At 36.0% G+C, this 25,499-nt stretch overlaps 1 protein-coding gene across 1 annotated transcript in view; it reads left to right on the forward strand.

The window, feature by feature from the left end:
• Nucleotides 1-25,499, forward strand: part of Ptprq (protein tyrosine phosphatase receptor type Q) — a 172,112-nt gene that overhangs the window by 103,396 nt on the left and 43,217 nt on the right. The window contains exons 27-33 of the mRNA XM_005068049.2: nt 6,001-6,122; nt 11,740-11,926; nt 15,869-16,113; nt 18,105-18,171; nt 21,764-21,922; nt 22,691-22,913; nt 23,321-23,394. Coding sequence (XP_005068106.2) covers nt 6,001-6,122; nt 11,740-11,926; nt 15,869-16,113; nt 18,105-18,171; nt 21,764-21,922; nt 22,691-22,913; nt 23,321-23,394 — 1,077 coding nt within the window. The remainder of the gene's footprint in view (nt 1-6,000; nt 6,123-11,739; nt 11,927-15,868; nt 16,114-18,104; nt 18,172-21,763; nt 21,923-22,690; nt 22,914-23,320; nt 23,395-25,499) is intronic.

The following is a 25,499-nucleotide window of genomic DNA, read 5'->3' on the forward strand; positions in this document are numbered from 1 at the left end:
TCCCCCCTCTTCTTGTTGGCATTTTTAAAAATCTCATTTGAACTTGTTGAGGTCCTGTGCATGCTGTCACAGATGCTGTGAGTTCACATGTTCACCAGCCCTGTGTATCTGGATGGAACAGTTTTCTGGGGGTCAACCATGACCTCTGATTCTTACAATCTTTTGGGCTCATCTTTCATATAGATCCCTGATTTTTGAGGGGAAAGAATTTGATAAAGACCTCCCACTTAGGAAAGTCGCTCCGAAGTCTCTCACGCTCTGCACATTGTCTACTGTGGGTCTCTGTTAATTCCTCTCTACTCCAAAAAGAATCTTTTCTGATGAGAGTTGAGTGATGCATTCATCTACACAAACAGCATCATGCTAGTAAGAGTCATTATATTGCTGTGATCCTTTAGCAGACTAGCAGTAGTAGATTTTCCTTTAGGACCCCTGATGTACGGTGTCTCAAGTTCTTTGGCACTTTATCAGTGTGAGGTATGGGTTCCATCTTACAGAATGGGCCTTAAATAAAATCAAAGCATGGTTGTCTACTTCGTAACATATTTGCCACCGTTGTATCAGTGTGTCTTACAGGCTGGTCTCAGTTGCAGGTTTCAGGATTTCTAGCTGGGTGATGCTGATAATTACTTTTCTCAGGCTGGGTAACTGAATTGAGAGCTATAGGTTCCATTGTTCCGAAGTATGATAGGAACAGGGTCTTAAGACACGGACGTGTAATGTACGTGCACAGGCTTAAAGACTACACTCACTTGTACAATCATGTGCTTTGTTCATCTGAAGCATTGATAGGGCTCTCTTACACCTTAGGAGGACTGGGAAAATCCTGTGAGTGTTATAAAAGTGCCAGGAGGCCAAAAATGTCTGTATACACATGAAATTTCAGCACTTGAGAAGTAGAGGTGAGAAATAATGAGTTTGAGGTCATGTCTAGTCTCCACACTGACTTCAAAAGTAGCCTGCAATGCACACAGAGACATTGAAAAGAAAGTGGGCGGGGAAGGCAGCTCAGTAACAGTATAAATAGTATAAACCTTATAAAGAGTTTATTGATACAAGTATTGCTACAAACAGCATCTGCCAAAATAATAATTGACAAAAATATTAGCAAGACTATAAAATTAATCTAATAAAAAGCATTCAATAATACTTTCAGAAAAGGATTTTTACAGTCTTAATATGACATTAGAAAACAATGCTACTTACATATGTATAATAAATAACTGTCCTGGGTGCATAGTTAATTATACTTTTCCCCAGGGTTCAATTCCTTTAGTGTGAAGTATGGAATAGTTGGTAGTTGCTTTTTTATGACTATTGAGGATGATATAAATGCTGCAGGTCTAATAATATGTATATATCATTCTAAATCTAGTCCAATACTGAAATATTTCACTTCTTATCTGACAGTTAGTGTTAGAATGGGTTTTGTTTGTATTTTGTATTCTGTTCATTGCATATTTTTTGTAAATTGATCTGAAATGGTAACAGGTAACCACTGTAAGAATAAGATGAAATAACTATATGATAAAGTCTAATAGTGTGAGCATCGATTAATCATTTTCTGTAATTATTAGATGGTACAATTTGACAAATTCTTAGGTTTGCAGTCCCTAATCTTTGTGGTGTTATCATGTTGTTGTACAGTAAAATTAAGATTTGTAACATGGTAGGAAATATTTTATATACCAACAGAGGTATCCTATTCCAGCCAAGGAAACAATTGGGCTCTAGGGAAAGAAAACCAGTTATCACATTCATGGAACCATTGGATAGAGGCACACACTCAGCTGCTCCTACCATGTGGAAACATTGTAAATCTCATGCTATGTTTCTTTGGGAGCCTTTGATGCCTCAGCCTAGACTAGATTTTTCTCTAGTCTTTAGATATTCATGAAAACCAAAGCTACTTCTTCCAGGTCCTACATCAAATTCAGCTCTTTGTTGATACTTTTGCAACACAGAAGTCATAGAACCGTTCACTTAGTGATAATGGTTCTTAGGAGTTTTATGGTCCAGCATGTAAGATTCTGAACTACCATAACCTGACTAGGAGGCATTTTCAAATAAAGCTTAAACTGAACTTGAATGAAAATAGACAAACAGAAAATTTTTGAATTATACTTTATAGAGCTCGGGATTTTCAGCCCCGTGAACTGCGGCCACTTCTTATTTTTATTTAACATGTATAATTTTAGGAAATTAACCCACAGAATGATACACTTGAGACAACTCTTGAGTACTTACTGTAATGGTTTCTACATTAACTTATAGGGATGTGTAGAAGCAACACTCTGAAAAAGGGTTTAAATGTGACACTACTGGTTGTTTAATATCACGCACACCAAAACATACTTGTTCTTTAAGTGGTTCAGACTTGAGGGCAGTCAAACGTTCATGTGAACTAGGCAAAATGATGGTGTATCCAGACTTGCCTTTCAGCTAATGCTCTTAGCATGGAGACACAGATGGATGGGAAAGATGACCCTGACCCACATAAGACCCGCATTCCTGTGCAAGGATAGAAGCATGAAAATCAGGAAATGATGGTTATTAGTTGCAGAAAATGCATTATTGTGAAAACCAGGAGGAGAGTGCTCCTGAGAGGAAGTGATTGGATTATGGGAAATGAGAGAATAAGGATAGATCATGCCTTCTGAGTAAATTGCTGTGATTTATAAGAGAAAGGGTAGAGTGATATCTTGGACCATTAGTGACTAGATTCATTTCACAAACAATCTTAAATCAGGATGTGACAGGTTACGGGAGACAAACAGTGTCTCCCAAAGATACTTAAAACTTATTGAGCTTTCAGACTGTGATAGTTTGAGCTTCTCATAGCTTTGCCCATCTTATCTTCCTTTATCTTAGTATTTAGATAAACATTTTTTTATTTTCTTCTTATGTGTCTATAGTAATAGATTACCGCGCACTGTAGCCAAAGGAAAAAATAATGCTAGATATTTGAGTGCTTATATAATTTCAAAAATGATAAAATAATTAAATGCTTGATCATTAAGGATGATAGCTTGATATTTTAAATATTTCTTATAAAGTTACCATGAATTAAATAATTATTTTTATTTCTTCAGATAAAATGCATATTTTTACAGACAAGTACTACACTCCTATATATGTTATGTATATTTATTTGAATTTTATAGTTTTGATGCAAGAGTTCTAATATTTCATGGCTCTAGCTGATGAAATATGAAATTTTTCGCAGACATAGTTGACCCAAGTTACTTTTGTGTAAAACAGGCATTTTATCATTAAATATACTGGAAGTGCAAATGTAGCTTAGAGTGATTATTTCCTAAAAGAAAGAAATTATGAAAGAAGAACCACAGAGAGCACCATAAATGACATTTTTGTACAGATCAGCAAGGGGCAGGATAGCTTTATTTAAAAAATTGTTTGATCAGTGTATGGAACATAAAATATTTAGTTGCATGTGTGGGTGGATATGTCATGAGTGATTTCTGAATGTCACGTTTCTCTCTGCTCTGCTTGGGGTAGCTGGCACTCCCTGAAGTTTGCTTTGATTGTTTGCATTGAAGGAATACTTGCAGGGTTGACATTTTACAGTAAGAAATAAAAAGTCAAAGCAAGGCATTTTGCTTCTGTCTGAGCTGGTATACAGATGTTCTGGCAAATTCAGGTCTTCCTGAGAGAGAGATCTGGATCTTTGCTTAGCTGAGACTTAAAGACGCAGTCTGGAGACTAAGAAGATATCAATGCATTCTCTTGAAAATATTTCCAAAACCAAGATACCTCCAATATGGAAACAAAACTCAAATCAGCATCCCCAAGTCACAGCAAATCTCAGTCATTGTTCTTGATGTTAGGGCAGTAGCAAGAAATGAGAACTTGCCTGGTGGAGTACCTGTTTTCAAGTACAATCCTAGCAGCTCTGAGCTTGGTCATTGCATAGAGACAAATCAGCTAGTTTTGAGAGACTCTTTTTCTCATTTGATCTCGTTGATTTGTGGGTTAAGCTGTACAGGAAGGCTTCTCCTTTCATGAATGGGATTAAGGTTCATGTAAAAGAAACCTCATAGAGCAATTAGCTAGCTTGCTTTTCTGCTCTCCAGAATATAAGGATATAGCTCTTCAAGTATGAAGTCGACACAGGAGCCTTAGTCTACAGTGACTTCCTCTACTCCATGATTATAATCTTAATAATCTATGGCATTTGAGATATTCTTTTTGACGAGGGTATTCTAAAAAGACTATAGCAATAGTCTTGAAGACAATGAATCTTCAGGTCCTCACTTGTTCTCTCATTTTCACTCAATGTATAAGCAAAGCTATTATTAAAGTAAACCAATATATTACAGGGACTAACTTTGCGCCCAAATTGCACACTATGCCCTATGCTGCTAGCCCTGAGACTATATAACTAATAAAGAATATGTACTTATTTGCTCACAGTAATCTAGAGGGTAGGAAGTGAAAGACACAAGCACTAGAATAATTGGTCATCTGGTGAGGGTTGCATTCCCTAGGAAGGAGACGTGCTATATCCTCACAAGATGGAATGTTGAAGCGCAGATTAACTGAATAGTCTATGAAGCTTCCTGTATATGGTCCTTAAACCTACTCTCTATATGAGGAGCTCTCAAGACCTTATCACCTTTTAGGATCATGCTTTGTTACACCATCACTTTGACTGTCATGTTTCAACACCTAAATTTTAGAGGGGCACATACAAAGTACAGTAATGCCATAAATACCTGTCTGATACTGAAATGAACATGGGTCTCTTTCTGCATGTTACTCATTTATAACAAATGTGCCAATCTTATTGACAACATCTCAATATGTAACAGACTTTCTGAATTTTTTATTTTTGCGGAGGCTGTGAAATACAACAGCATGGCACCAGCCAGTTCTGTTGGCTGCTAATAGTGGCTTGATTTAATTCATATCTTCAGCATGGAGATCAAGTGCTCCATAACTAGGTTCCAAAGTTACTCTTAGGGGATTGATCCTAATGTTTAATTCCTCTCCCTGTGATAACTATATTTCCTGAATTTATAGATTCTGGAAAATTTTGTACTGTGTGACTCTCCAGCAGCCTGCTAGACTTTACGAGCTCATTTCTAGAGTAATACATATATCTGTAGCCTTTGCAGTGATATCCTAAGCAGCAACATTTTGCTGTTTTAATGTACCTTCATGTCAGCTTGACCCAGGCTGAAGTCATCTGAGAGGAGGGAACTTCAAGTAAGAGAATGCCTCCATAATTTCCAGCTATAGAACATTTTCTTAATTAGTGATTGATTGAGTCAGGGCAGTTGTTGCTTTTCCTGGGCTGGTGGTCCTGGGTTGTGTAAGAAAGGAGGCTGAGCAAACCATAAGGAACAAGACAGTAAGCAGCTCCCCTATATGGACTCTATATCAGCACCCTTGTACTTCCAGTTGTTTTACAAACTGAACACACAAACACACACACGATTTCCTAAATCACGGTTGATAGTGAATATAACTGATGTTTACATGTCTAACAAAGACCAGAATGACTGCATAACAGTATCTTCCTTTAGCCCTCAATGAAAACATAAAACTGGCCTAATTTACAATCACAAGATGATATTTTAAATAATGCCAGCATTTTATACTAGTTCCCATTTTCAACTATGATTTTTGCCTCTTTTGGTAATCAAATATGTGTGAATCATCTTAAGTTGTGCCTAGTTATTTATTCTTAAATAAAATATTTATTAACACAAATGATATAATTATGCTTTCTTTTAAATATATTGTGTCAAATTTAAATATCATGTGTTACAATTTTAATTATTTTATGTGGAAGTTATTTATGTATAGGAACTAGGTTTTACAATCTGGTCCTGTGATTAACCTTTAGCATGTTTGTGATCTGTAAATGAATGTAAAATTAATTTATTGTGACTATTCATTTCTCATGGTCTTTCCTTTTATACTGTAGCAAGTACTAACTAATGTGACAGAGTAATTGATTTCCTATTGTTGCAGCTCCCGATGGTCCTCCTGAAAATGTGCATGTGGTTGCAACATCCCCCTTTGGTATCAATATCAGCTGGAGTGAACCTGCTGTCATAACTGGACCAATGTTCTACTTGATTGATGTCAAATCGGTAAGGCAGGTCTTGCCTACTCTGAAAAAAACAGTATAAAGCACAGTTCATGATGCAGAATATCTAGTCAGAGTTTTTGATTTTGTGCCGTGGTCCTTAGACCTTTCATAGTTTAGCTTAGCCATTGACTCTTCAGTTACCAGCTGCTCAACAACAATAGCTTTAGTTCAATGCTTGTTGCCTTTATTCTTAGGGCAAAGACTATGCATATATCAGAAAGTTGCAAAATGTGATTCAAAATGCAGTGAAAAGGATCTTTTAGAAAAGAACAAGAAGGAAGAGGCATTCAAGAAGCAATCTCCCAGATAACTAAAGAGCTACATCTTGAAAGTATTGGAGAAAGGGAAAGGCGAAGAGAGATAAAAGAAAAAGAATCTTTTTTTTTCAAAAACATGGCGATAGACATGGATCTATCTGCATTCTTCTACATGCCAGTATCCAGTTATGCCAGCACCATTTGTTGAAGATGCTTTCTTTTTTCCATTGTATATTTTTAGCTTCTTTGTCGAAGATCAGATGCTCATACATGTGTGGGTTAATATCAGGGTGTTCAATTCAATTCCATTCGTCTACCTGTCTATTTTGTGCCAATACCAAGCTGTTTACAGGACTACAGCTCTATAATAGAGCTTAACCAATCTATGTCATGGCACTTAAAACTTGGTGTATTGAGACCTGAAGTTAGACCCCTGTTGTGGACATTGACTTTTATATTCATGGTGCCATTTGGATAACTAAAACAGTGGCATGATACGATTTTTGTCCCTTTTAAAATTTAAATTAGAAACAAGCTTCTTTTACATGTCAATCCAAGTTCCCTCTCCCTCCCCTCCTCTCTTGCCCCTCATCCACCTCCTATCCCATCCCCTTTCTGCTACCCAAAGAGGGTGAGGGCTTCCATGGGGGATCTTCAAAATCTGTCATATCATTTGGAGCAGGGCCTAGACCCTCCCCCATGTGACTAGGCTGAGAGAGTAACCCTCTATGTGGAATGGGCTACCAAAGTCCATTCATGTAGTAGGGATACATACTGATCCACTACCTGACGCCCCAAAGATTAACCAGATCTCCAAACTGATTTCTTTGTTCTGAAGGGTCTAGATCAGTCCTATGCTGATTTCCCGGCTATCAGTCTGTGGTCCATGTGCTTCCCCTTGTTCAGATCAGCAGTTTCTGTGGGTTTCTCCAGCCTGGTCTTAACCCCTTTGCTCATGACTTCCGTCTCTGCAACTGGATTCCAGAGTTCAGCTCGGTGTTTAGCTATGGATGGGTGTCTGCTTCTGCTTCCATCAGCTACTGGATGAAAGCTCTAGGATGGCATTTAAGGTAGTCATCAATCCCATTATCGGGGATGGGCATTTAAGGTAGCCTCTCAGACTATTTCTTAGATTGTTAGCTGGGGTCAACCTTGTAGATCTCTGGACTTTTCCCTAATACCAAATTTCTCTTCAAACCTATAAGGGCTTCCTCTATTATGGTATCTCTTTTCATGCTCTCCTCTATTCTTCTCCTGACTCGATCTTCTTGCTCTTTCATGTCCTTCTTTCCTCTCTGCTTCTCCCCTTCTCTTTAGCCTAACTCCCTCGCCCCTCCCCCCATGATTTTTATCACACTAGCAGGCTGATTGTTTCAGTAATATGTATTCTGTATTTGAGATGCAGCCCAGGTCAGGAGAAAGAAACTGTAAGAATAAATGGCAAAAAAAAGAGGAAGCATCGAAAAGAATCCAGATGAGAAACAGTTTAAGTCTGTGAGGTTGTTGAAAACTCAACTAACTTCTGATGGTGGGTGAGAACAAGAATAAAGGAAGATTTTAAGGTGTGTCACCTGGAAATGGGAGGAATAAATCTGACAATTAAGTGATGAGTACAACACAGGCATGAGTTTGAGAAGCACGATAGTGAATCTTCTGCCTGCAGCTACATTAGCATAGCTGCATACATGTGTATAGCTCATGGGAGAGGAATAATCATTGCTTATTATAAAGTAGATTACTTTATAGAGGCAGATGAGACTAACTGTGGAACAGGTAAATATATTAATTTTTAAAGGAGTTGCTTCTGTCTCAAAAGCCCTGCTATCATTAAAATGAAATGAGATTTTAATGTCTTCGCCTACACATTGTTCAGTTTTCGCTTCTTTTTTAGAGTGTATTTGTGATGATCTTGGTGTGTTAATGGATTAAAAACAAATAACATGAGTGCGCTGGGAGTATGTATTTAAAGCAAATTATAGAAAGATAATTATGAATGATCCTTCATTAAAGAAAGACATTATCCTTTAGAATTTGCTTATGCTTACAGAAAAGAAAAGAGAGGAAAAGAAAAGAAAAGATTTTAGGATGATTTTATAATCTCATTGTTACAGCATTCTTCCTGACCTTAAAAATAAGCAAGTGGTATTAAGGAAAGTAGGGTAGAAAGGTGAACAGGCACAGGTACCAACTTGGTTAAATTACAGCAGAAATCAATATATTCTGTGATTGTTTTTGATCCCTTTATTCTCTTACTTAATTTGAATAACTTCTATACACCAAGACAAGATTAGGAAATGAAAGTTTGGGCTTTCACATAGCTCACATTCTTGTAGCATACACAGCAATATAAACAATTATGGGACAAGGCATGATGCTGTGGGGGAGATAATGAGGTAATTATACATGTCTGTTATGAGGATAGAATATAGAGGAGGCTTTGCAGAGTAAATCAAACCCGTGGAGGAATTTGGGGATTGAACAGCAGTATAGCAAACAGGAATGACATCAGTGGGTCAAGAAGTGAACATAAAGAGGAGTCGGAGCTGGAAGAAGAAAATCTGAAGTTCATTTGCTGACCATGCTATATGATGTTATAGCTAGAGGCTGGAGTGGTTTCACAGCAATAGAAGGTGATAAAATGCTGAGTAAGCAATCTTGGAACTGAGGACTCACGTTAGCTTGAGGCTTCATTCTGGCGAAGTAGATGTGGTTACTAACAACCAACATGGGGTAGGTCTACTGACGGAGAGGCAGTGAACTTAGGTAGATACTGTCTGAGGATCTGCAATTATATTTTTAGGAATAAAAAAACTTAAGTATGCAGTAGAGCATGTGTGCCATGGTATAATTTTACTAGTTGATATTGTTATCAACTGGACAAGTGGAAAACATTGAATAGTTTAACATATAAAGAGGTCATTTCACATGATCAGAGCTCACTCATTTTATTGCACAATAGATAGTCTTGAACTCATGGAAGACCTGGATGAAAATTTTATCTCAGTTGCCCTGTAGCTATAGGGCTAGAGGGAGTCACCCAGACTCTGTAAATTTACCTCATGTAGACAGATGTTTCTGTCCAGCTTGGTCCTGCAGCCCTTTAGTTCCAAATAAACACAGAGACTTATATTAGGTATAAACTGTTTAATCTATTGCTCAGGCTTATTACTAACATGCTCTTACAACTTAAATTAACCCATAATTCTTACCTATGTTTATCTACGTGGCTTGGTACCTTTTCTCAGTAAGGTGTTATCATCTTGCTTCCTCTGCATCTGAGTGATGACTGTGTCTCCACCTTTCCTCTTCCCAGAATTCTCCTAGTCTGGTAGCCCTGCCTATATTTCCTGCCTGGCTACTGGCTATTTAGCACTTTATTATACCAATATGAGTGACACAATCTTTACAGTATACAAGAACATTATCCCACATCAGCTTCATGTTAGTAAATTCACTCTATAATAATCAAGAGTATGGGAGTCTCATACTGCCTTACAGTGACTGACTGTTATCTCTAGATAGTTATTATTCAACATGAATAAGAACCTCGTCATGAGAAAAAATTTTAAAATCCATGTTTTGTGTGTATTCAAGTATTAATGCCTAATTAAATACTCATGTTTTGTACCATGGGTATTATGCTCGATGAATAGATTTTGTATGTTGAAAGGTTTTCTTCCATTTTTGAGAAGTAGGCTATCTTCCTCTACTGATTTATATAATAAATGAACTTTTTGACTGTGATGCTGGTTTTTATTAGCTTTTTAGTGTGTTTCTCATAGAAGCATCTTCTTTAAGTTAAAGATCTTACAAACCCAAATTTAAAGAAAAAATTGAGTAACTTCAAAATTCATTTCTCAGTGTTTCAAGGGACAGGCAAGTTAAAAAATATCTTCATAGTCATAAAACCTGCAATACTCAGTACAACTACATGTGGATAATATGCCTTGAAGGGTTAATGATTTTCTCAAATTTGTATCAGGAAAATCCCCTTGAATATGTTACACATATGTGGTGTGTGTGTCTGCATATATCTGTGTGTGTCTGTGTATGTCTGTGTGTGTCTGTGTGTGTGTGTGCATGTGTACATATTTGCAGAGGTCATAGTCATAGGTTAACATTGGTGTCTTCTTCAGCCACTTTCCAAATCATGGCTTGAGAAATCTCTTACACAACTTGTATTTTAGAGTCTGGAGGAACCAGTTGGCCAATGAACTGGAGACATCTGCCTGCTTTAGCTCTTCTACCCCAGTGCTGGGATAACAGCTGTGGCCTTCCCTACCTGTCTTTATATAGATGCTGGGGATCCAAACTAAGGTTCCCATGGCTGTATATAAAACACTTACATACTAAATAATCTACCTAAAGGCCTTCTATTCAATACTAAAAATTTTAGATGTGTTTAATGTCCAGAGTGTCGGGCAAAACTTTCCATCAAAAAAAAAACACCTATATTTGAACAAAATATGTAGCCACGTTTAATCTCGCTAATGGCACCTCATTTGTGCATGTCTTTCAATTATGATGTTTACAGTTAATTGTATCCATCACCACTGCTGTATCTAACAGTGGTAGGCTAGACAGTTTTTGATCTCTAATTACAATAATAATGAGTGAAAAACGGAGCTGAAGGAGCATGAATGTGGAGAATAGGGAGGGATATGTAGAAAGTTTGGAGGGAAGGAATGCAAGGGAGAACTGCTGTAATTGTATTATAACCTTGAAAATAAAAGTAAATAAAATAAAATTAGAAAAAGAAAAAGATAAAAGGGCAGAACATATCATTGTGCATTTCAAAAGGAAGTTGTCGTCTCACAATTATAACTCAGTTAGAAAGTATATAAATGTAATTTATCTATTTTTTCAGAGTAATTATGCTACAGAGTATAATTTTTCAGAGTAATCAAAATCTCCATGGCAAGTACTTTAGATCTGTTCTTTATAAATTCTCAAGAAGATAGAATAATTTGCTATTATCACCCCAGTAGAAAGTAATACTGAGTGAGTGACTTGACAAATCGAGTTAATTGACTGATTTAGAATTTGAACGCTGGGTGATTAGGCACCAAAACTTACATACATGTTTTCTACTATAAGCTATTGAAGTAGAAAATAGTTTCATTGACCCCGAAAGTGACTTTTGCTTATTCAATTGATAGGCTGGTTGATCATGGTGGGTTGATTGCTTTCTCTGACTTTCAACTGTTAAAATAATTACAAATGAATTAACTTTTATCATGGTACTTTGGATTTTCAAGAGAGACCTGATTTCAAATCAAATGGATAAATATTGGCCAAATCAGTATACCTGTAGCTTTGAATTGTTATCTGTCTTAATTGCTAACAACTTTTTCCCCATAGGTAGATAATGATGACTTTAATATTTCCTTTGTGATGTCAAATCAAGAAAACAAAACAATAGAAATTAATGACTTGAAAGTATTCACAAGGTATTCTGTGGTGATCACAGCATTTATTGGAAATGTTAGTAGGGCATATGCTGAAGGGAAAACCAGCGCTGAAGTGATAATTACTACTCTAGAATCAGGTAAGGAATACTTTCATAATGATTAACTGAGCTTGGCTGTTGGTCTTTCTGGCAGTTCCTCATACTCTTCCGGAGAAAATATATGTGCTATGAGACATCAATAGAGCATAGAAAAATCTAAATCAATGATGGTGTAATTGACACCACATACTTACACTTTTGAGGCAAAGTAGGATATGTAGAACGTTCAGTCCTTAGCTGGGCATTGTTGGTTCACGCTTTTAATCCCAGCACTCAGGAGGCAGAGGCAGACAGATCTCTGTGAGTTCAACAGGCTCCAAAACAATAATACAGAGAAATCCTGTCTCAAAAACAACCAAAATCAAACCAAAACAAAACATTCAATCATTGTAAATGTGGGGCCATTAAGTTTTTTGTAATTATCAAATCTGCTGTTTTAGAAATTGAATTGCTGTGCCTACAACGTAATTTGTGTAATTGTTTTCTGCTAACAATGTTTTATCTAAAAATTTTTCACTTTGATTATGTCTGTCCTGTCATTTTTTTAATGAAAGTTGCCTAATAATATTAAGGAATCTGATATTAGACTCAGTCACATACAGTTGTGTTCTTAATAAAGTGACATGCTGTATCATGTGATTGTTTCGTAAATGTCAGAATCCACACAGATTTCCTGTAGCCCTCTCACAACAGGGTCTGAATGAATTAAAAGACCGTAAAAGTAGATGTGGAGAGTGAATCTCCCAATGCCTGCTTGCCCACCTTTTCAGACTCCTAGGTACTTTGTTGCCAGATATGTCATGGGAAATATCAGGTGAAGTGGTGTGTTGCTATGGTCTATTTGTTGCTGTCTCTGAGGTACATGGAGGAGGTAAAAATATTTTTTCAGCTTGTTCTTTATTATGCTGTGCCTTCCATTACTTACTGCAAAGTGAGGACTCTACTTTGCAAGGCACTTTTTCTTCTTGTTTGCTAAGATTCCATTTGTTTCTGCTTGCTGCCAAGTATCACAGGGATTTGTATTTTGATTGTGCTGTTCACATTTCGTCCCCATGATTCTTTGTGAACAAAGAGTTGCTGAAAACACTCACATGTATACCACAAAACATGGCTTATCAGGCTTGTCCTAACAATGGTTCTCAACCTGTGGGTAGCAATTCCCTTGGCTTGCATATCAGATGTTTAAAATTCATTTGTAACAGTGGCAAATTTACAGCTATGAAGTAACAATGAAATATTTTTGTGGTGGTGGGGGATCATTACAACATGAGGAACTGTATTAAAGGATCAAATCATTAGTAAGATTGAGAACCACTGCCCTAGGAGGTACTACTATTAGAAAAAAGGCAAACTAAGCCTCTGAGAACAGAATTTATTATGTAAAGCCTTTAGGATAGGAAATTGTTGCCAGCACTGTGAGGATTCTTTGCCTTATCCAGCTTTAAGCCTGATCCTCAATTTGCAGAAACACTTTCTATATAAAAAACAGGATATATTTTTTAAGTAATGTAAATGTGTAAAAACAAGTGGAAAAATATCTGTTTAAACCAAAGCAAGCTTCATTTTGTCTATAAAGGTTTCACTCAACATAGAATATTTCACAAAATGATGAATTTTACTGCTCAGGTTTTTACTCACTTTTATTTATCGACATTTGAGTGCTGCTACAAGATTCTCTCTGCAAAACAGTTTGAAGTTAAGGAAGCCTGAATATCTAGACTGTGAGATCACATCTTATGTCTTCCTCACAGACAATTTTGACTGGAAAGAAACATTTCTATATCATTCAGATCACAATAGATGTATAAATTCATTTTGATGATGTGATGTAAGGAACAGTATAATCTTAAAACAATGTTTTCTCATGTATCACTTTATTTAATATCTTCTTATAGCTAGTGATATACTAAGCTGGTTTTTGGTGGGTGATTTGCTTTGTTTTAATAAGGGAGTGTTTCATTGGCCCAGAGTATTAATTATATAGAGTAATGCGTCTCATTGTGACAATTTCTCCCACGAATGTACTTGGATCATAAGCAACTTCTTTAACCTCACCTTCATGATTACTCTCCTTTCTATAATAGTCTTCTAAAGAAAAAATTTAGTTCTTTAAGCATTGCATACAATTAATTTTGATCATATTTGTCTCCATACCCCAACTCTTTCTAGATATAACCCCTTCTCTTTTACTCCAAATTTCTACCCCATCTTATTAAGGTCAGTTTATGCTGCCAAAATATTCTTGGATGTATGACCTCCCACTGGAATGCACTCAATTTATTATGGCCCACAATTTCAGAGAATACTGGCCCTTTCTTTCCCAGCAGCTAGCTGTTGCTAATAGTTCCTTGGCTAGGGATGGTACATTATGCCCAACTACCCTCTTTATGCTGGAATTTGGTCTGACTTGGACTTTTATAAGCCATATATATATATATTCACTACTAGCATGCAGATATATTTGAAATTGTCCTGCTCTGTTTTATTTTAATGTAATTAACTGGATTTATACAAACTTTCAGCAATTAAAAAGATCCAATTAGAAAACTGTCAAAAGAAATAAAGAGACAGTTCATCCATCAGGAGGTATGGTTAGGAAATAATTACACATTAAGATAAAATTTCTAGGTCGTTAGCTCTAATGTAAATGTAAATTAAACCTACAACATCATGTAACCATGCACCTACTGAAACAGAATTACATGGTAATTTTAAAAGTAGTGACAATACAAAATGATGGCAAAGATCTAAACTAAACTCTGACACTTGCCAGTGGGAATATGAAGTGCTATAGACACATGGGAAATATTTGGTAGTCTCTTGTAAAACTAAACATTTACTTCCCATATGGCTAAGCAATTAATAGTCAATAGTGATCACAAAGAATCTAAAACTCATGTTTGTATATGCATGGATAGTAATGTCAGCCTTGTTGGAAATGATAAAAACTGTAAATAGCACATATATCTTTCCACATTAAACACATCCTGTTAAGCTATAAAGTGAAACATTTCTTGGTGACAGTTAGGGCTGCTGTCCCTCTCTCCTGTGGTTGGAGACCTTACATCTGGTAAGATAACTCAAATGGTATAGTTATTTGTCATCAAGACTAATGACCAGATCTCCATCTCAGGGATCCACATGTTGGAAGGAGAGGACTAAGTCTTATAAGATGTCCTCTGCCTTCAACATACTCAACATGACACCCACCTGATTCCCCCAACCAAAAAATTAGAGAAATAATTTTTTGAAAAAGGATAAAGTATTGATATACATAAATCCTAATGAACCCCCAAACCATCACACTATTGATATGCTGAAAGTGACAAGACAACAGAGATGAACAGTTCTATTACAGGGAGGCATGTAGTAAAATACAAAGGCATGGAAGGTGAGAATTCTTTTAGTGAGTGGCCAGTGTTTTCCATGTTGGTGATTACAGGATTCTATATATGGCTTACAATTCCATAAAAGTGAATCACACACAAAACCATGAAAACATTGATGACATTAGAATAAGGCCTGCTATCTTGGTAACAGTACTACATAGGTGCTTGTTCTCTGGATTGGCACCGAATAAAATCACAGGCAGTGTCACCAAAAGGAACTCCAGAAAGGGTACATGGGGCTGTGATCCTCTTGTGACAATTTGCTGTGAATTTGTGTTGTTTTTGAATAAAGTGATTGAAAAGTTGAGGAGGCACATTCTGTATAAGTCTGTGGAAGCTGGGCTGCTGTTGCTATAGGAGATACTGGATTTACTCTCTAATGCCAAACACAGAGCACAGTCACAAGGCAAATAGGCAAACTGTAGTACTACTAGAATTTCCAGGAAATAAAGTCAGTGTTTGGTCATTTTTCTCTTTTCCATAATAATGGTTTTTATAGTATCTTTAATTAATCTTTCAAAACAAAGATGTGAAGAAAATATATTTTATATTGATATTTAAAAATTATAATTGTCAACTTTTTTATTTGCAGTGCCCAAGGACCCACCCAACAATATGACATTTCAGAAGATACCAGACGAAGTAACAAAGTTTCAGTTAACATTCCTTCCACCTTCTCAACCCAATGGAAATATACAAGTATATCAAGCATTAGTTTACCGAGAAGATGATCCTACTGCTGTCCACATTCATAACCTCAGCATTATCCAGAAGACAGACACATCCGTCATTGCAGTATTAGAAGGACTGAAGGGTGGACACACATACAACATTAGTGTAAGAAGACACAGTCTTTAACTGCCTAAGCCAGTTTATAAAGTTGGCATTCCAAAATGTGTCTGTATACCACACGTCATCCTATTTCCTGCTAAAATATAGCAAGTACTATTAACTAAGAGCCCTGTACAAGAATAGCTGGCACCCAGAGAGAGAGAGAGAGAGAGAGAGAGAGAGAGAGAGAGAGAGAGAGAGAGAGAGAGAGAGAGAGAGAGAATGAAGCTTAAGAGTATATGCAGTGTGACAGATACCTAAAAAAAACTATAAATGAAACACACAAAAGCAATTTTTTGAAGAAAATGGCAGGAACAGGCTATTTCACCATTACATTCCATTGAGATATGTACAAAACTTGTGCAAGTTCACATTCATGAACATGTACCCAAATTATTTCTTCCTATACTTATTTTATGTCACACCTTAGGGATTAAAAGAAAAGTTATTTTGGTTCAGAAACATCACCTTTTAGCAACTTATCATCCAGTGTAGTAAGCCCTAGGACACCTTCGATTTAATCATAAAAATATTGTTCATAATAGGTAAATATGCTCATTTCTTCAACTTCGTATTTTCCTGATGTTCTTGTTGAAATTCTACTAAGTTTTATATGATATCTATTAGAACATGAATGGAAATTTGAATCTGAGTTCAAGTCCTGATTTTTATATCCACCTGGAAAACTTGTTCAAGTGTGTGATTCAACTTTTGCAAGCAAAAAGTTGGGAATAGGAATGGTAACTTCTTGCAGAACATTCTGAGAGGAGCAAATACTCAGAGGTAGTATAGAAAGAAATACTGTATCAATTTGACTATTGAAAATAAGAAATAAAACAAGATATAGCTGGTCTATTAAAAAACATAATGGCTTGCAAATTGTAATATAAACATCTCAGGATATTGAAGTTTATCATGAATATTTGTATTTAAAAAGATTCCCAAGTAACTTCTATGCATCCTGCTATTTAAGAAGTACTTTCAGTTTTTTCACCAGCTTTTATTACTCATCACCACAGTTTAAGTCATGTAATACAGAAAAGACCCCACTTCTTTTGAATAGTTCCTTTTTAAAAGTTACAAATGACACCAAATTTTTCTTTTAGCTATTTTAACCAAAGTCTTTGGGGTTGGTCTGTTTAATATAGGTAATATATACCATGTATTACTATAAGTTTAATTCAACAAAAACATTTCCAAAATATTGACATAATTAATGGATGGACCATTAATATATAAAAAGAGTTAGTTCCCAAAGACTATATTACATATGCCAAATTCTGTTCAATAATTACAAGGGATTTGGACTGCTCTTGTGGTCTTTGTTTTACTCAGCTAGAGGAGGGGAAGGCAAGGATTCTGGTTATTGAGCTTCCTGAGCACAAAGCTAATTGAAAGGGTTCACATTTGTGTAAATCACCCTCTGCGTACACAAGCAGAAATGTTTTATGTGTATATGCCACGTTATGCAGGTTATGCATCAGATACTTTGGGGCAGGGGTGAAGAAGGGCATTAAGGCCAACTTTCAGGAGGATGATTTAATACAGGAAAATGGGGAGGCAGGAGGAATTGGATTTCATCTCAGACTCAAGCAGAAGATCTTGAATATGGATTTAAAGGAGGGCAAAATGTGCTAGCTACAGAGAGAAGTAACAGATGTTAAAGTAGAGGGAGAGCTAGTGTAAGCATGGTGGTTTTCTCCTCTTTTCCTCCTGAGGGTTCAAATGGCAGGGCAGCCTTACTGGTCTTGGTGGTGGAGAACTCTGTGTCAGCATTTAGTCTCAGGAATAAGTTTCAGAGTATTAGCTGTAAGAAATTCTTGATTGTTAGTGTTCTTTCTGATATATGTCCTATTAAGCCAATTTGAGAAAATAAAATTAATAGATACAAATATTTTTTAAAAGAGAGATCATCTCAAAATTGTTTATAACCGTGCTCACTTGCATATCTGTAGACAGGTAGCTTAGAGTAGTAATAAATCCTTTCATTGTTCCAGGTTTACGCTATCAACAGTGCTGGCGCTGGACCAAAAGTGCAGATGCGAATAACCATGGATATTAAAGGTATAAACAAAATGCCTTCCATTAAACTGTTGTTTTCTTAACTAGATGGTAATTGCAATCTGAATCACGTGTGGGAGGCTAACCTTTATATGATGAACTTGCATGTGATATGCATATATTAAGTAATAATGTGTGCATATTAAAAGTATAGTTTAAACATCTAAGCGATGACACGAATTATTTTTGAACAGAATGTCCATCCCAAAGGCTGTCACCTAAAGTTTATTTTTATTAGAAAGAGGTCTTTATGAAATTGTCTCTGCCTAGACTGAGTCTGTGTGTTAGGAGTTGGCTTCTGCTCAGCTTACTACCAAACTCCCATATAACCGAAATTGTAATTTTAATTCTACAGTGTATCTACATCTACTACTTCATTATTCTTGCACGTATTTTAGCAAAATTCTCCTCTAAAATAACCACAAAACCTCAAAGACGAATTTAAGTCCATTTGACCAGTAAGTGTTTGCCCATATACTGAAATCAAGCATTTTTTTGTGCTACCTCTATCACATAAGAGAGTACTAAAAATGAAAGAAAATGAAAGGCTGCAAGATGTCTGAGATTGGTATGTAAAATAGTATTGTTTCTAAAATAAACAAATAAATTTTAAAAGGTAATGAAAATACTAAAGAAAGAAAGAAAGAAGACCCTCATCCAACCTTGATATGAGGACCTGCATCTAGTCTTATTGTAACTTGCTATGCTGTGTTCAGTTGATATCCCTGGGAGTCTTCCCTGAAGGGAAATGAAAGAGGAGTGGATCTAGTGGAAGAGACAAGTGGGATGATGGTTGGGGAATGGGAGGAGTTGACTGAAGGGAGAAAAAGAAAGTAACAACAAAAACCCTTAAGTAGTTGTTCCAGGCAACCTGTAGTAGAATTCCACCAAGTATGTCTTTCTAAGGGAAAATTGAATGTCTCTTTGGGAGGGGCAGTGGAGCACAGTGGCTGGCCAGCCAGCCTTTCAGGCTGTTTAGATAACTCTTGAGACTGAATCCTGGATTGGTCTTTTGATATCTATTTGACTTCAGGAAATAACCTCAACATTTGTAAGTCTAGAAAGTGCAGATGCTGTTAGTTCCTACCTTGCAGGCTTTTAATTATAAGGATTAAGAGTGAACATCTTTGAAAAAATCCTTCAAACTATATCTGAAAATTGTTATTATCAAGAGTGAGATAGTCATTGTCAGATGCAATTTTACAGTTAATCATTTTACTAAATTAATAAGTATGGTGTATTCTTATTTATAAACATTATGTATTTTATTTGACAAATTCCTGGAGGGGTGGCTCAGTGGTTAAAAGCACTTGCTACTCTTTCAAAGGTTCTGGGTTAAGTTCTCAGCACCTTTTTCCAGCTCTGGGTTCCAATGCCCTCTTCTGACTCTGGAGGTTCATGCAAACACACTGTGCACAAACAGACAAGCAGGTACACATACACATACACATTAACTTTTTTCACTAGTAAGTCTATATCTTGGAACTATAAAAACACATAAGTTGTTTCAACTTTAATTTTTTTTTACAAAATGACTTCAGAAGAAAACAAAACAGAGGTGGAACCATGCCATCCAGAATTCTTTTCTTCACTTTGTATAGATGCACATATAAATAAACACAGAATACACAGTATTTTATGCTTTATTGAAATTTCTCATTTCACATGCTTCACCCACCTCCATGGCAAATGCTTCTGGCCTCCACTCTTCATCTAATGCCTGCAGAGAGATGCAAGTCCATGGGGTTGTGGTGGAGCCCCATAGAGATAACTTAGTCTTTAGTGAGGCATATGATTTTGTTAGCTACATAGTGTATTGAGATAGAAGCAAACCCACTAAAATTTCATCTGACAGTTAATATACAGTTGAATCATGGCACCCACATAGTGGATTCCTGTTACCGAGATTTGTCCACAAGGACATCCGATGACCTCACTGAGGGTTCAGAATAAAAAACACACCAGGCCGTTTCCTAGTAAATCCTTCTCCCCATTCTGTGACTGCTGCATCAGGAAAGATCTTGCCACCTGCACTCTGCCTCTTTATTTGTCACAGATTTTACTCTCGATGAACTTCATACATGTCCAATCTCATTCCAACCTTTACTCATCAGAATTCCAATGATATGTCAACCAAGAGATTTGCTTTTGGATCCAATGCACAAGAGTGAGTCAAAGACTGAAGTCAAAGGGTTTGGTTCCAACCTTGATATTCACCTTTATATCTGTTGGCTCAATTCTCAACTAGTAAAAGGAAACAATATTGAAAATTTGGTGAAACTGTTGACAGATATTTTTTTAAGATTGAAGTTTGGATACATAACTTCCAAACAACAACACACACACACACACACACACACACACACACACACACACACACACAAACACATACAAGTAAACACATACACAGCTATTAGAAGTTGGTTTGGGGATTTCTTTATTTATTGATGTCAAAACAGTAAATATTATGATATCTTTGAAATTATTCTACATTTTATCTACTAATGTGAAAGATATATAGATGATGAACTGGAGAGATGAACAAAATATTTGGAACACAAGTGTGATGACCAGAGTTCAAATTCCCAGATCCCAAGTAAAACTCAAGCAGGCATACTGTCTGCCTATAATTCATCACTATGGTGGCAGATCTCTGTGACAAGTTGGATTCTTTATGTTTCTAGTGAATTAAAATGAAAAGTGAACAAAGAAGACATGGAGCATCAAATTTAGACTGCATCATGAATGTACACACTCATGTGTACACACCTGCACTATTGTGCACCTATACACATGCTTTACACATATATCACCTTCATACACACATAAAATGCAGATTCCTTAAATTCTACTATTTGGAATCTCTTCTACAGAAATAAAAGGGCAAACAAAGTCAACTGCTTGAGATTAATTATTATAAAAATGCTGATAAGTATAAGAAAATTAAATTCTCATTTAAGAATGGTTTAAGAAATATTATGCATTTAATGGTTACATACTGTAACCATTAAAAAGTATGAGTTATCAATGTATCTCTGTCTGGGAAAGACTCACATGAGAAACCAATATGATGGATAATTTTAATGTCTGGTGTATCTGTATTAAAAAATTCAATAGTGAAAAGCATGTTATACGTGAATCTGAAATTTTACCTGTTCGTATGAACATTACCAAAAGTAAGGGAGATGTTTATCCAGGTTTTGACATGGATAAACAGTAAAAAGATGATACTACAACTAGGAGAGAAATTAATCAACAATATAACAAAAGTGAAGAAAAAAGAAAACAAAAAAGTTAGTGAGATGTAAATAATTTTTGAAACTTATTTGTGGCAGCATTTATAAATTGTTTTTAATGCTGAAGAAGAGTCACATGTCTGATAATTGCACCTGGGCTTTATTTCCTCAGGAAAGCCTCAAATACATAATTATATTTTATGAGATAATAGTTATTGTATATCTACTATACAACAACTGTTTAGTTTGACATTTGCATGTGTTGCCCATCATTTTATCTGTTAGCTACCTACATGAAATGAGATTGTGTTTATTTTCTTCTTCTCAGAAAAGAGTTAGTTATATTTTACTGTTTTTAGCTCCAGCACGACCAAAGACCAAGCCAATCCCTGTTCATGATGCTACAGGAAAACTCCTCGTGACCTCAACAACAATTGCAATCCGAATGCCGATATGCTACTACAATGATGATCATGGGCCAATAAAAAATGTCCAAGTTCTTGTGGCAGAAACAGGAGGTAACTCAGATTTCAGTCTACCTTGGGAAACATTGGAATGTCAATTTCTGAATGCTAAAGAAAGTTCTTCTCAAAATTATCAAGTAAAGTTGACTCATAATTCTGACACAATTTAAGGTTATCAATAGACTTAATATTATCAGTAATTATACCAATAACTTATATTAAAAGTACTATACTCAAATAAGGAAAGAACTAATCAGGATGTGTGATCTATTTATTGTGTATACCGGTCAGAATTATTTGATGATTTGCCAAGAAAGTATCTTGATAGCTTCTTTGGAAGTATGAACAGTAATGACAAGTGACTGATAGGTGTTTTTTGTGTACCTCAGTGGTTCTCAACCTTCCTAATACTATGATCCTTGAATATAGCTCTTCATGTGGTAGTGACCCCCAACCGTAAGATTATTTTTGCTGCTATTTCATATTTTTGCTGCTATTGCTATGGATTGTAGTATAAATACCTGACATGTAGGATATCTGATATGCACCCTCTGTAAAAGGGTCAGTCAACCTCCATGAGGGCTTGACCCATAGGTTGTTAAGAACCACTGGTCTAGCTGCTACACCAGCCCCCATGACAGTACTTCAGATTCCTGTGTGATGGAGGCCTGTCCAGGTTCAGAAGCTGAATAGCCATGATTGTTCATGGCATGACTCTGACTGCATTTAGAATTCTATACTGGAATCATTAAAGTGCTGTGTTGACCTGAAGATACCTTCAAGGTGGCTCATTTTGGGCATTCTTCTTTTCCCCTCTACCAGCTCAGCAAGATGGAAATGTGACAAAATGGTATGATGCATATTTCAACAAAGCAAGGCCGTATTTTACAAATGAAGGATTCCCCAATCCCCCATGCATAGAGGGGAAGATGAAGTTCAGTGGTAATGAAGAAATCTATGTGATAGGTGCTGATAATGCCTGTATGATCCCTGGCAATGAAGAGAAAATTTGCAATGGACCTCTGAAACCAAAAAAGCAATATTTGTAAGTATAGTTTATGTCAACCACGCACTACACTACAAGCACATTAATGTGTGTAACCTATCAATGAACACACCATTTCCTCCCTCTGGTGAGCAAAGGCATCTCTCATGGACCCTGGGATACATGGGTAGTGTGCATGCACTGGTGATGAAGAACAGTGCATGCACAGTGTAATGAATAGAGTCATTATCTATTCATTACAAAGACACACAATATTATAGGAAAGGCAAACAATCCTGAGAGAAAGTTATATATGAGGATATATATTTTAAGGATATAAAAATTAGCACACAAAAATCAGTAGCTTTTCTATACATATGACAAAGATGTTCATAAAGAAATCAGGAACCAATACTACTCATTATTACCTAAAATATCTTAGAATGAATCTTTTTTTTCTTTTGTAGGTTTAAATTTAGAGCCACAAATATCATGGGACAGTTTACTGACTCTGATTACTCTGACCCTATCAAAACATTAGGTAAGATTTTGTAGTTTATCTCTAATTTGTTCTTTTTCATGTGTATAATATGTGTGTATACATCTGTGCATATATATATATATGAATGTTTGTGTGAGAATGAGTATGCATATGCAGGTGAGCATGCATTTGTGTCAATGTGCATGGAGAGGCTGGAAGTTGACATCACGTCTGTCTCCAACACTGTGTACTCTGTGTACACTGTGTACACTGTGTATTTATTGTGACAGAGCCTTTGGTGAATTCAGAGCCTTCAGATTTTGCCTACTGTAGCTATCCAGTTACCTTCAGGGACCTTGTGTTAGGATTACAGGCCATTACCCTACCCACTAAGCTTTTACCATGGACTCTGGGGAATACAAAATCTGGTTCTCATGTATGCAAGTCAGACATTTTATTCACCAAGTTGTCCCTCCAGCCTTTACCTATAATCTCAATGTGTTTATATGATGGTAACAGTTAGTGAATGCTTGGTAAATACACTGATTCATGGCTGGATAGTCTTTGGTACATGTGTATTTTAAAGATAATTAACCTTTTTAAGGAAAAATAATATTTATACCATTCTTTTAGAAGACAGATGCTTCAACTATTCACATGTCCCTGTAAATTTTGCTAAAATGATCATTCCTTGATTAAATTCTAAATAAAAAACTATTTGGTTCTAATTGTCTCATAACGTCAAAGGTTTCCATAAAAGAGAAATCATATGCTAATATTTTCCCTTGAAAGTTTGTCAAAACTACAAGTTTGTCTTTTCTTTCATGCTACATTCATTAGTGTCTTCAATCACATCCACAAAATACAGTTCAGTCATATGAACATATGTCATCTGTTCCTTTACAATAATTGGATCCTAACTTTGATATTCTGTATCAAACGTACCTCCTAGACTCACTTTATGTAATAGCTGTCAAATTCTTTAAAATTATATTTTAATTTGGATCAGTGCTTCTCAATCAGTGTGATTTTATGTCTCAAGAGAAAATTAACAATAATTGGAACCACTTCGAGTTGAAATTAGGAAGTGGAAATGGTGATAGGTGGTGGTGCTGTTGCTGAGGATGCTCATGAATGCAGAATAGCGCTTCTCATGACATCTGAATTTCCACACTTCACATAGCATCCCTTTGACATCAGTTGTGTCAGGAATGTGAAGCGCTAATTTAAGTCATACTCTTTAAGTGCTCACATTGTTTAAGTCATTGAGTTTCAAATCCCAACATTTTCACTCAGGATTGTACTAACTACCATGAAGTCTTAAAGACCTGAATTTAAATCTTAGCTTTGTGACTTAAAATAATAACTTAGTTTCTTTAATATGTCTTCTTGATCAAAACTTGAGAAGATAGCAAGATTTTTTAAAAAATCTTCATAAAACAATGTGCAAAGATTAAAAACTGTAGTTCTTAAATTGTTCAATTTTTAATGACTCAGAGGAGGGTATCAGACTTCATGGAATTGGATTTGCAGATGCTTATGGACCATTATTTGGGTGCTGGAAACCAAACCTGGGTACTCTGCGATGAAAAGTGTTCTTGATACCTCAGTTATCTATCTGGGCCTAAATAGGTTCTTTAGATGAGTTACAGTCAAAGGTTTTCAAAGGATTTTTACTTCATTAGTTCTCTATAGTTTCAATTAAAGAATCATAAGTTTTTAAATAATTACAGCAGTGTTTAAAAACTTATAATCTGCCTAACAAAATACTCAAATGGGTATATCTATGGAATATTACTTGAAAGTGTATAAAGTTTATGTATGGTGCTGATCTTGGTGACCTATCAACACATCATGAACTACAACACAGTTCAGGGAGAAGAGTCAGTGTGTAACAGTGGATTTTTCCACCAGTTTCAGTCTATCTCAGATGTGGAAGTGTTAGCTGGCCAAAGAACTAGCTTCTGGCACTTCTACATAGAAAAAGAAAAAAACCTGTACTGTAGAATTAAATCAAGAGATGTACTACATACAGGCTTGAATAACAAATCGGGTATGTTCAAGTGCTTGGGTGTAAAAGCATTGTGTTGGTTAACTGTACCTAATAAATGTACTCATGAGAAGGCAGACCTCTTGGACTTGTAGTTTTGAAATTGTGTGGAATA

The sequence above is a fragment of the Mesocricetus auratus genome, unplaced genomic scaffold (genome assembly GCF_017639785.1).
Source record: "Mesocricetus auratus isolate SY011 unplaced genomic scaffold, BCM_Maur_2.0 Super-Scaffold_100011, whole genome shotgun sequence".
Classification (NCBI taxonomy): domain Eukaryota; kingdom Metazoa; phylum Chordata; class Mammalia; order Rodentia; family Cricetidae; genus Mesocricetus; species Mesocricetus auratus.